The sequence below is a fragment of the Euleptes europaea genome, chromosome 4, assembly GCF_029931775.1.
Source record: "Euleptes europaea isolate rEulEur1 chromosome 4, rEulEur1.hap1, whole genome shotgun sequence".
Taxonomy (NCBI): Eukaryota; Metazoa; Chordata; class Lepidosauria; order Squamata; family Sphaerodactylidae; genus Euleptes; species Euleptes europaea.
Window position 1 is genome coordinate 55767824 of NC_079315.1, and position 13031 is coordinate 55780854.

The window sequence follows — 13031 nt, forward strand, 5'->3', positions numbered from 1 at the left end:
CCCGGTGAGTAAGGGGTTCAGGGGCTCTTCTCCCTCCCCCCTAGGGTGGCGCTGGGGTCAGGGTGGGTGTGGAGGGCCCGGGAGGGGGTGGCACTGGGGTCGGGGTGGGTCTGGAGGGCCCGGGAGGCCGGGCAGGAGGGCGACCTGGGGCAGGGGCATTGTGTAAGCCGACCCTCGGCTTATACATGGGTGCCTAATTTTTCCCCATTTTTGGGGTAAAATTAGGCACCTCGGCTTATACGCGGGTCGGCTTATACATGAGTATATACGGTATATTAATTACAGAAATAATACAGGTTAAAACAAAGTAATCAGAGCAAAAAACAATCAGCATGGAAAACTATAACGATTACAGTAAAATTCCTTTCATGTGATACACTATAATAGCTAATAGAAGTCCAGAATGATGGGAGAAGGGAAAACATGAATTTCCAGCTTAAATTTTCAAATATGTATTCAGAAAAAAATAGTATCTATAATTTTTAAACTGTACTTTCATAGTATATTAGTAGTATATGCAACGTACACGATGAAAGGGAATTCCTTGCATGTCTTCCCTATGATCCCGCGCATAGTCCCACAGGTAATAATCAAGGAGCACTGCATTGATTTTTTCACTCATGTTCTCGCCTTTCTTTTTATAAAGGTCCAGTAGGTGACTGCAAATGAGTTCACAACACCAAATAGAACAGCCCCGAATCTCCACCTCTTGTTTGTCTCCAGACAGGAACACGTGCCCTGCAGGATGCAGAAGGCATGAATGAGATTAATACAAATTAAAGAAGCAGAAGAAACAAAGCTCACAGGGGACGACTTTGTTGTATTTGCCACTTATTTTAGACTACCTACAAATTGGATTTTAATCAGGGTCATGTGTCACCTAACACATTTTCAGTGGATTAATTTGCAAATCTGTGACTACACTGCTAAATTGAAACACACAGAAGAACTACAACTGGAATGTGAAGAGGTTAACAACAGAATCCAATCTCAAGAACTCCATCATTCTCTCCTTGTAAGTTTACATTCATTAATTGCAAAGTACTAAATACATATTTTTCACATTTGCCTAATACAGTTCTTGTTATCCTACTTAATATCATGTGACCAAGGACTCTAAGGTTCTTTGAGCCCAACCCCCAAGAATTGTCACTGCTCCTGAAATGTCATGAAATTCTGCTGATATGTATCAAACTCAAACTTTAAGAAAAGATGGGCATCTCTATATGAATGCAGAGCTATTATAAGAACCAGCAGTCCATACTGGGAGTAAAAATTATGTTTCATGCCATTTTACAGAGATAAAGAAGCCTAACATTTCCTAGCAATCCTGTTATCTCTAGAAAGTATGGGATACACCCTGAAGGTGAATGAATACTGGTGAATGAATACTAGTGTGTGGGGGGAAGCAAAGGTGACTGGTTGCTCCACAAAGAAGCTAGGACCTGGCACCAAGCTACTTTAACAAGTCTACTGCAGCTATCCTTTTCAATTACGGCTATTTTTTTCTGCTGCTTATTCTCTTGGTTTTCATTCGAGTGATGAAAGAACACAAAGAAATCTGTCACTGGTATCTTTAGTAGCAGCAATTAGAAACCATTTTAATAGGCAGAATAAAAAGACAAATGTGTGATGAATCAGGGACTACGTGACTAATGAAGGCAATCTAGAAAAATAGACATGTATCCAAAATGCATCAGCACAGGACCCATCTCTGATTTCTAATAACAAAATGTGGCTATCTGGAGAGAAACCACCTGCCTGGTAAAACTCGAGATGTACGAATATCTAAAGTCAATTAATACCAATCACAGCTTTAGAAGGGGCAATAAAACAGTAAAAGAAAGTTTTTGATTCCCATAGAAATATATTGTTCAATTTGACATATCATCGAAGTACTTTTATTTGCTCATACTATTTTGACATCAGGGAAAAACCGAAAAAGAAGAGACTGCTGTAATAGGACAAGCTGTGAGTACATAGGGTGTGAAGGGTCAGCAACAGAACTACAGATCCCTTGTACTTCAGTTGCAGCTTCAGTTGGCAATGTGCTTCCTTGGGGTTGGAAAACTTGTTAGTAATAAGCGTTGGCTTGTAATATTTTTGACACTATTGTTACAATGATTAGATTTTTTTAAAATTACAGAAAATATCTCATAAAATAGCCATAACCCCAAACCACAGCCGATGCCACAGGTCAGAGTCCTTGGCTCTCTGCCTCCTCCCTCTCGTCTCGAAATCTGTTAATGAATTGCCTTAGTATAATCTCTAGTTTTGCCATTACGTCTGAATCAGCAAACTATGGTTTGAAATTTCCCTCCAAATGAAGATTGCAAACTAACTTCAACAGAAGGTTACAATGCTGATTTAGATGAGAAGCACAAATCATAGTTGGTCAATTCAGATGTGATGTCAAACTTTGTCTATCACTAAATCAAAGTAACTAATTTAATTAGAGTACTCAAAGGGAGCCAGGAACACAAAAGCACCGTGGTTTGGAGTTACATCTGAACAGGCAATACAATTATTAAAGAGTTCTTGAAGATACTGAATGAAGTTTCATACCTTCCTTGAGTTTTTTCATTAGTTCTTCAGAATATTTCATTGCTCCTAGGTGAACAAGAACCTGAGGTATCCTATAATCAGCAAATATAGTCACGCTGGAAATGTCACTGAAGCACCCATCACCTTTTCCTTCCAGTACACTCCATGTGTCAGCAACAAGGATTTGCGCTCGTTTGTAAAAAGCCACCTTTTTGCCCTAATAGGCAAAGGGGGGAGGAGAGAAAACAGAATGCTTTCAGCTTTAGCTAACTAGATGTGTGCCAAACTGGATTTATTTTAAAGCAACACATTTCTGCAGTGTTTATCAGAACAAAATCCAGCTGAAACTTCAGAGTGACTGCTTTATCTTCACTTCCACTGACACATCCACAACCATCAGAATTACACTGCTTGAGCGCTGTCAAAATGTTAAAAGCAGCACTGCAGTGAGTTCCAGAGCATTCACACCCCACTCCTGCTCTTGCAGAGTGTAAAAAAATGGAGTTTTGCTATTACTAGTTGCTCCAAAATAGGGATGGGGATGGGTATTCTAATGTACACCAGTCAGAAAGATCCTACAGATATGAAGGCAGAAGAAGCTCAGAGAATAGGTTCTTTCCCACTTTCCCCTTACCCTAGCATCTCTGCATACCCCCAAAACTCCTCTTTACAGGATGGGGGTACTGCTTGTATATAAAATATTATAAAGCAAGGAGGGGATGATGAAGAGGAGAAAGTGGAATCACCCTCCCCTTTGCTCTTGCACAATAAATTTTCCCTCCCCGCCTAGGGAGATAAAATATTAAACGATAAACATTTATCTATCAGTTATATATTGGCTTGGGAAACTGGCAACGGGTTACCTGGGCATTCTAGATCATCTGGGTCAGCAGAATGTGGGTTTTCCAATGCTGACCTTTCTGCATGGCAGATTGGACCAGAGCATGTTAACATGTCAGTTTTTCTTAACAAAAATCAGTATGAGAGCTGATAATATGTAAGGCGATGTATGTGAGGTAGACAGATTGAGAGCTTGTTAATGTTTAAACAATAAAATGTTTATGGTTACTTTATGAAATGAAATTTGCACCCCCTACTGCAGCTCCCCTGTAGCATTCGGATCACAAAGCCCCTCCCTTCGAGCATGTATAATACATCAAGGCTACAGTTCAAAACATAATTATGTGGTGATGATGTTGTAATCAACAAGGTTTGCTTTCACAGGGTACAACTGGTACCAGCAAATTATTTGATTCATAATTTTTAAAAACGTTTAGTATATGCATTTATTAAAGTGGAAAAGTCCAATTAATTTTCATCACTTTAATCTCATCTCATACTCCTTGTTACTGCAAAGCTCTGCCTTGCAGCATCTCAGTCTGTTGCTAGGGAAACCGAGTTGACAATGTGAACCAACAACAGCATCCATTTTGTTATAACAGTGGTGAAAATTTGATTTGCCTTCAGAATATGCAGCTTGGTAGGAGGAAACAGTAGATGATTCTAGTTCACAATCAATTGACCTGATTTTTATGCTACAGTTTATAACTTGTTTTAAATCACTCTATATTTTTGTTTCACACTGTGCAGTTTGTTTGTTTGTTTGTTATTGGTCAAGAAAATATATAACATGCTTTCTATTGATTGAAAATGGTTTTATTTTAATTATAAAGGCAAATTTGATAAACGTTTTCAAAACAAAAGGCATGGGAGTAAAAAAGAAAGCTGAATCACTGAGATGGATTTCAGAACTCTCTTTAATTAGACCGTGTGTGTATTATGTGCTGTCAAGTTGCTTCGGATTTATGATGAACCTATGAATGTATGACCTCCAAAACACCCTATCATTAACAATCTTGCTTAGGTCTTGCAAACTGAAGGCTGCGACTTCCTTTATTGTGCCAACCTTTATGAAGGGTACCCGTTTTTTCTGGTAATAAATATACAAGAAATAATTACTTCTACATTAGACTAAGTAGGAAAGTCTAAAGTGAATGTGTTATATTATTAAGAAACAAATTTCTCTTTGGGTTTAATATATTTGGGGTTACATTTAAGACCTCAATAATTTTGTACAAAATAAGGATGTATTTTCTATCACCACATTTTCTGTTCAATTAGCACTGCTGATTATAGTTCTTTTGAAACAATATGGGAACTCTGTATTCTAAGAGCCAGTTGAAACCTTAACACCCATCCAAATGGCTGAAAAATGCTTTAGTGCAGCTGCTTTCGATACATCTAGATGCTACCATGAATGTGCAGCACTGACTTACACACTCTGTATGTTCAGGGCTGCCCCTTTGGTAAGTGAATTTCATATGCTGTTGAGTGATGCACTGCCACACAGAAGCATTCTGGGGGCCTCCATGTATGTTTGAGTAGGACACTCCGAGGTTTCTGAGACAAATGAGAGGGATCTGGCATAAGCTGGAGAATATTGCATTGGAGACCCCTTAATATACAACGTAAAAGAGGTTGTCACCAACACACACCACTTTCAGCTATGCAGTCCTTTCTTCCTACTGTACCTCAACTCAGGGGTACAGTAGGACTGGAACAAGGTGGGAGAATTCTAATATGGTAGCATAAGAGAGGGTATCAAAAGCTGAATCATCCTGCATATAAAAAAATAACATTGACAAAAGGGTCTATCACATATTGTGGTAGTTTTCCAATTATTAACATAGGAGAACTTTGTTCTGCTGCCTCAGTGACATAGTATGTTTAACTTCATATTATAGAACTTAACATGTTATTTCAACAAAAGCACATGCTGATGCTAGCTCCTAGGAACCGGAAACATTTTATCAGCCCTGCTGGGTAATGATATAAGCACATCAGTGCAATATGTGAAATATGGCAGGAAAGAATTATGTGCAATGAAAGATCTATAAAAATGTCACTAAAACCGGAAAATGCAACTCAGCATGCAGAGAACTGTCAGTGTTGCAAGTGATGTGAGTTCACCCCTTATTCTTCCTGATACAAGCTGGTTTTCATTAATCAACCTGTGGAGTCCTAAAATACTGCAATGCAAAATTTTACAACAACCTACACTCTGCAATTATAATCAATTATTCAAATTAGTCACAACTGTGAATGTGTATCACCATGAGAATCTTGAACTATCACTTCAAGTCTCCAGTTCAAAATTTCAAGAATGACAGAGAATTGTTGATGAAATGTTGCATGGTCACTGGGTGTTCACCATTTTCCATAGGTATTTCATAAGAACATTTACACATAAATGTAGGCATCATGCCAAAACAATATTGAGAACTTTTATTATAGTTTGGCTCATGTTCAAATTGACAAATCGCTAGGGGAAAAAAACAGAACCAGAAACTATGGTCTGAAGTGGTTTTGCAAATCATAGTTTATGCTAACAATTGCCTGGTCCTATGTTTTAATTCATGACCCATTTTAGAACTGTTGCTCCATTTCCTGAAGCCACTACACAGAGACATGGGTGTAGAGAAGCAAGTCCCAACCATGGTTTGTCGGACTTTTTGGAAGCAGAAAACCTTGCTATGGGTTCCTGTGGAGATTCTCTGAGTTGGCCACTCCTGCCATATGGACATCCCAAAACTCTCAACCCACCTGTAACTTTCCCAGGCCTCACGATTCTTATATCCTTTATCTTACTCACACCTCCTAGGAACTGCTTAACAAAACAGTGAGGGAGAGGCCTTTTTGGCCCTAACTTTATTTATTGCCAACATTTACTATTGCCAAACACAAAAAAATACTTACCTGAAATGTAGCCTCATCTCTAAATGACGGGAAATTTTCCACAATTAGCTGTAGTAATTTCTGAGCACTTTTTCCACTTTGCTTAACACATGTGAGGAAAGAGCCTCCAAATTTCTCCAGAAGAACTGTCCCAGTCTCATTAAGCACACGATGCCTTTCCTCAAGCAAAGGCATGGGGACATCAGTGTCTGAGCGAAATGCATGCCTCACCTGCTCCAATGTCATGGTAGCATAATACGAAGCGCTAGTAATGGGTATTCCTTCAGAAAGGAAAATTAAATTAGAAAAAACACCATAAGAACAACTTTGCCGGATCAAACCAAAGGCCCATCAAGTCCAGTGTTTTGTTCACACAGTGGCCAACCAGTTACCTCTAGGAAGCCCACAAGCAGGATGACCCCAACACCCTCCTCCTACCTGTGCTTCCTAGCAACTGATACAAAGAGGCATAATGCAATAATATACAAGAACATAATAACACAGGAAGAGCCCTGCTGCATCAGACCAGTGATCCATATAGTCTAACATCCTGTTTCACACAGCAACCAACCAGTTGCCCTGGAGGACAATCAGGACACAGGGGCTAAGATCTTCCTTTTCTGCTGCCTCCCAGCACTAGTATTCAGAGATTTGCTGCCTCTGGATATGGAGGCTCCCTTCAGTCATCATGGCTACTAACCACTGATGGACCTCTCCTCCAGAAATCTAACCTCCTTTAAAAGCGATCCATGCTCATGGCCATCACTACTCCATTGGCAGTGAATTCCACAGTTTAATTACTCACTTAATAAAGTATCATTTGCAATTTGCCTAGTAGTTCTGAACTTCACCTCTAGTCACCTTAACTTGACTCTGTTCTTCAGACTGCCTCCTGAAAATAACAGCTCCAGTGTGGGCCATGACTAAAATCAGGTCTCATACCTGCCAACAAAAATACTGCTTACTTTTTACCGGGGGGTGGGGTGTGTAGAAGGGAAGAAGCTGGCACCTTCAAGATGTGCGGGTGCTACAACTATTATGCTCCTTGCTAAGCCACTTCCACACTTTCTCTGAATCTTCCCCCCAACCCTCTGCCATACCAGCTCTCCTTCAAGTTCACCACTTGGGAGTCCCTTCTATTAAATGGAATTCCATGTATACAGACTGATATCAGATATCAGGAACAAACAATGAAAATGTTGCTGAGTAAGGAGAATTTGCTGGCAAGGCAAAAGAACTCATCCCAAGGACTTTGCACTCACACAGCATCTTGTTAAAACCATGCAAAACAACTACACACACTAGGAGAAATCCTATTCAGGTCTATTCACTGGAGCTTACTCTCAGGAAAATGTTCTTAGGACTACATAATTACTTAATTAGCCACAGTCTCTGGTTGGGTGTTGTGCTGGTATGCTAGTTAAGCATGCTCAGCTGCTTTGCACAGATAGCAAATAAGCCAGTTAAGCATGCTCAGCTGCTTTGCACAGATAGCAAATAAGCCAGTTTTAAGGTGGCGTCTGTGCACTCCCAGTCCACCCCCAAATCAATTCCCCATCTCTTAATTTACCTTTGACCCACAAAATGAAAGATCCTCATTCTCCTCTCACCTCACCCAAGCCTAAATCCAGAGCTCGCTTTCAGTGCAGTCCAGTCTTGTGTTCCCTGCCTTTAGCTTAAAGGAAAATGATCCAGACATTCCAGATTATTTAAGAACAAGGCACAATATTGATAGTAGGGAGTTGTTGCCAGCTGCCTGTAGGCTTTGTTTTTCATTGCAGGGGCCTGCTGACATCAACCCCTTTTGGTTATCCTGTGCCAGTACACTGGCCCCAGAGCAGTGTAAGACTGTACACTATACTTTCAGTAAAGTGATGGCAGAATCTATACTTGAAGATGACCGAGTGATGCTAAGAACCCAATCCACATAATAACTTTTATTATTATTAGATATTATACAGATTGTGTTCTAGGCTTTTTGAATTTTACTTTTGGACAGATATAGATGGAAAGAACTTGAATGATGTTACAGTGCAATATTACAGTGCATTCCTGAGCATCTGGCGGCTGGGGATGGCATGGAGGAGGCGCCGCCTCCAAAACAGTTTCCCGGCCACCGGAAACCTTAAAAAAGCCTTTTGCAGGCTTTTTAATGGTTTTTTTCGCCCCATAGAGATCAGCGAGGCTGTGCCTACTAAAAAAACAGCCCCCCCACCAGGAACGCCCTGGGAATGCCGGTGCAGGCCTTTAAGCCAGTGAGATGCCAGTGGAAGGCCTCATCGGCATCCAGGCCCTCTCCGCCAGCGTTGGGGCCACTTACAGCAGCGTAAGTAGCCCAGATGCTGCCATGGAGGGCCCCAACACTGGCGCAGCCCCTTCCTGGCCTCCTGAGGACGTTCATCCTCAGAAGTCAGGAATGCACTGTTAACCTAGCAAAACATTGCCTTGAATTCAGGAATTCCTCCCAAAATCTACATAATTGTCTCTTATTTAATTTTGATTTGGGGGAGGGGCCATGGCTCAGTGGTAGAGCATCTGCTTGGCATGCAGAAGGTCACAGGTTCAATCCCCAGCATCTCCAGTTAAAGGGACCAGGTAAGTAGGTGATATGAAAGACCTCTGCCTGAGACCCTGCCAGTCTGAGTAGACAATACTGACTTTGATGGACGAAGGGTCTGATTCAGTAGAAGGCAGCTTCATGTGTTCAAAATTAGGAACTAACCTTCATCAAGTGCTCGGTTGATAGCAGCACAAAGAGACCAGTAACCACTGTACATTTTGCCTTTATACTTCACAAGGCATTTACGGTCTTCACACTCAGACCAAAATGAAAAATTGAGTGCATCAGCAAGGAAAACCCAGTTCACTGCATCTTCACTCACTACTTGAGGATTCAGTTCATGAGAAGACTTCCACCCAGCAACACTGAAGTCCTTCTCCAAGACTTTATCAAACAACATCTCTGCAACTTTCCGCACACCATCTTCTTCCACGTATACATCTTGGCTGTTCTCCGTTATAAACTTGGCAGAATCTTTAGGGTTCAGGAATGCTTCCATGTTCATCCTTTTGATCCTGAGTAAATAAAATAAATCTTCACTAGAGATATGGAGGGGGGACTAGAAAATTTCAGACCCCCCCATATGACATTTTTGTAATTATTCAAATCGAAAAATTTTTGAGAACACTACCCCCCTTCCCATGATTTCTTTTCTTTTTGAAAGAGTTAAATGCTTTCTAATATAAGGTTTTACTCATTTAAAGTATGTAATGCAATTTTTTAGACAATCTATAGAATTAGACAAATGATAATTGATGTGTGTGTATTATACACACACACACACACACAGTCTTCAAGTCATAGTGGAATTATGGTGACCCCATAGGATTTTCAAGGCAAGAGACACTCATAGGTGGTTTGTCATTGTCTGCCTCCACGTCATGACCTTGGTATTCCTCAAAGGTCACCCATCCAAATTCTAAGAAGGGCCGACCCTGCTTAGCTTCTGAGATCTGACAAGAGCAGGCTAGCCTGGGGCTATCCAGGTTAGGGTGTATATGTGTGTGTTTACACACTATGTTTTCATTGCTTAACTGGAACAATTTTGTAACAATTAATATGATTCCATGTGCATTATGACAACATGCTGTTTTCAATCTTATGACGTTAACTCAATATCCAAACATGCCGGTAGCCCCAGTGTAACTATATAAGATCATTTCTGCCCACACAATACATTTTATTTAATTCCCCCTAATTTTATTTTCCCTTCTCCCTCTAAGTCAGCAAAAACTGACACACATGCCAAAGTGGCACAGGGTGCAGCAGTTTGCAACTTTTCCTCTCTAGTATTAGGTATAGTCACAACTTTGCTTGTTGAAAGCAAAGGCATTATACTTCTAAAGTTCTACAAATTTTAATGATGCATTTTATGTTGTTAAAGCACAAAACCAAGTTAAGGCTTGACAGGAAAATAAGTATTACATATATTTCAAATTTTCCCCAAAAAAGGTTCAGAAATCCCCCCCCCATAGCTTCAAAAATGTCTGTGATTTTACATTGCTAGTTTCCTGCATAAAAAACGTGACATGTAAGTATTACCCCGTCCCCGTCATAATAAATGTGACACAATACACACGGACACACAAAATATCTTTCAGTCATTCACTATGTTACAACCAAAGTATCCTTGCCTGTCCTTTCAAATCTTGCAGTATAATCGAATACACTATTTACTCACAAATAAACGCCAGAAACTTCAACGAGACGGATGACTGTGAATTGCTGCCTTATTGGGTTAAGGCTGAAAAGCCTTTATCAACAGTGACCTTTCACCCGTTTCCCAAAGGGCAGCCTCTACAAGCGGCCCCACTGTTTAAACACCTGCACGTCGATCCTAACCGTTTTTGCAAGTCACGGGTAAGGCAAAGACGCCCAGACAGGGCAAATCTGCGGCGCCAAAAAGTATTGTTTTCAAAAAGGAGGGAAAGCGACTTCCGGCTGTGTGCAGCTAGAGAGGAAATGAGCCGCCGCCCTGGCATCTGCCTACTACACACTTGCACAGCCAGGGCTTTGGGACGCAACCAGAGGGGCCGCACAGCGGGCCCGCCGCCTCGCCTACACGCCAAGAGGCGACTAGGAACGGAGATCGCGGCCTCGCGCAAAGAGCAGCCCGGACTCCCCAGGAGCCGCGGCCCTCCGTTTGCACGACCGCAGCAAGGCTGTCAACAGCAGGACGTTTTGGCGGTCATTCATTCGCAGGGCCGCCATAAACCGGCAGCGACTTAACACAGACACAGCAGCCAGGAGTAGGAGGCGAGAGGTATTTTTTGCTTGCCCAAGTCCGACGTAAGTCACCAACTTCTAGGAGCTACGTGACAAATTCACGCGGCGATACCCAACCGCAGCACCCCGCGCTATAGTCCTGCGCATCCTCTGATCTGGTCATTTTTACCCGATCCGTGCTTGGCTCTTGACTACTGACCGTTTCCTCGTGACCCTGGGACGCCCCAGAAAAAGGCGACGCTCCCTACTCCCCTTTCTTCACCCACGTGGCCAAGCGAGGCCTGCTTACCAATTCTCACGCCTCAAGAAAACCGAGTGGGCGCGTCCGTTTCTGGTAGATCGTGCTACACCTTAGCTTAGTTCAAGCAACAGTGATACCGCTCGTACAAAGGATCGACACTCTCTTACCTTCGAAGCTATCGGACTATATATGAACGCTGCCTCGCAATAAAGACCCGATCGCAGAACACGCTACAAACAAGTGACGCGGGTCTCTTCCCTTTCCACTTTCGCCTAACCGTCCCGCCTTCGTCCGCCAATCAGGACGAGCCATATTTGCATAAGTGAGTGCGTGACTCGGAAGACAAACGTTAGCCGGAGGTCGCCTCAAGGCACTCTATCGCCAGTGTCGCAAGCTTTCTTGTGCTTAAAAAGTAAAACGCGTCTTTCTTACCTAAGCAAATTTGTAAAATTATTTTCGGCTGGGACCATTGTCTTTAATACCCAAATGCACCTTTGCAATCGACACTCTGGGCTGTGTTGCAATAAAGACTGCCCCTTCCTGCGGCAGTGTGCGCAAGAACAAATTACTGGTTAGGACTGGTCATTAATACTATTCTTTTACTCGCCCTGAAACAAGCGAAACTTTCACAAGGGGCTTCCCTATATTTACACAGTGCCCTTGAAGTACGTCTACCTGAAGATCCTTTCTCAAAAAAAGTGTTTGTAAAAGGCTTTCAACTAGGTTGTGCTGTAGGCACAACTACATTTCTGTGCTAGTCACCATAAGGCCATTCTAAAGGTTATCATACAAAACAAATTCAGAATAAGCCCTAAACAAAACATCTCTACAACTGAACATGGCTACATTCTCTCTACACTTACTGTTCACATTGTTGTGCAGTCAAGATTACATAGGGCCTCACATCCATTAAAGTGGCATCTACTCATACTGAAGCATCAGCACTATACTCAATTGTTTGGAATCAGAACCCTTTGTGCAAGGATATGATACACACCCAAACTATCCCACAAGATCCCATATCTCGAATAGTTCTGAGAAGCTGCATACCACATTTGCAGTTTCTTCACTCCAACTACTAGCCTTTCAATTCAGCCCAAGTTCCCATGCTGCCTCAAACTAGAAAGCAGGATAAATTTTGTTGTCCAAGAGATAATTGCAGCATACTTTTATTGTTGGCTATATTAGCTTAACACTTCTATTGTATGTGCTATTTTTTTCTCCCAAGCTACTGAGGTCTGTGTAAACAGGGAGGTTATTGAATGCCGCACTTTGCAACGTTCCATTTATAAGAATCAGTCGTTTTACCAGAGACCAGCACTTCAAAACAAAAGAATCGTTGGCATTTTTGTATAGCTTCTCTGCACCATTTTGTAATTAGGGCTAAACAAGAATGGGATGGTGGAGTGTCTTCTACGTCGTCATTTATTGCAAATAAAGAAAATGTTTAAAGATTAGAACATAAGCAAACGTTGAAAACTGGATCTGTCACATCCAGCTGGGTGTCGTTATAATATTTATTCAAGAAGAAAAATTAACTTGTAAACTATCAAAACAAATGCTGAGATTTTTACATAAAAACAGCCAGAAGCTCTTTTGTTTTTGCACAATCATTTCCTATGCAAATCAACAAACAGGAAGGAGATACAACTGTTTCATTCAAGGCTTTATACAATGGAAACATATTTAACAAGTTACAGTTGGATATAGGCAGAATCGCCAAGG

The 13031-nt window shown here is 41.5% G+C and overlaps 1 protein-coding gene across 1 annotated transcript; it reads right to left on the reverse strand.

Annotated features, from left to right (window-relative positions):
* Window positions 1-500: 500 nt before the first annotated feature.
* On the reverse strand, window positions 501-9355 carry QNG1 (Q-nucleotide N-glycosylase 1). Its single transcript, XM_056848550.1, has 4 exons — window positions 9002-9355; window positions 6301-6560; window positions 2566-2761; window positions 501-738 (listed from the first exon to the last, which is right to left on the reverse strand). The coding sequence occupies exons 1-4, from the start codon at window positions 9342-9344 to the stop codon at window positions 506-508; spliced, it is 1032 nt and encodes a 343-aa protein (XP_056704528.1). The 5' UTR covers window positions 9345-9355; the 3' UTR covers window positions 501-505.
* Window positions 9356-13031: the final 3676 nt, after the last annotated feature.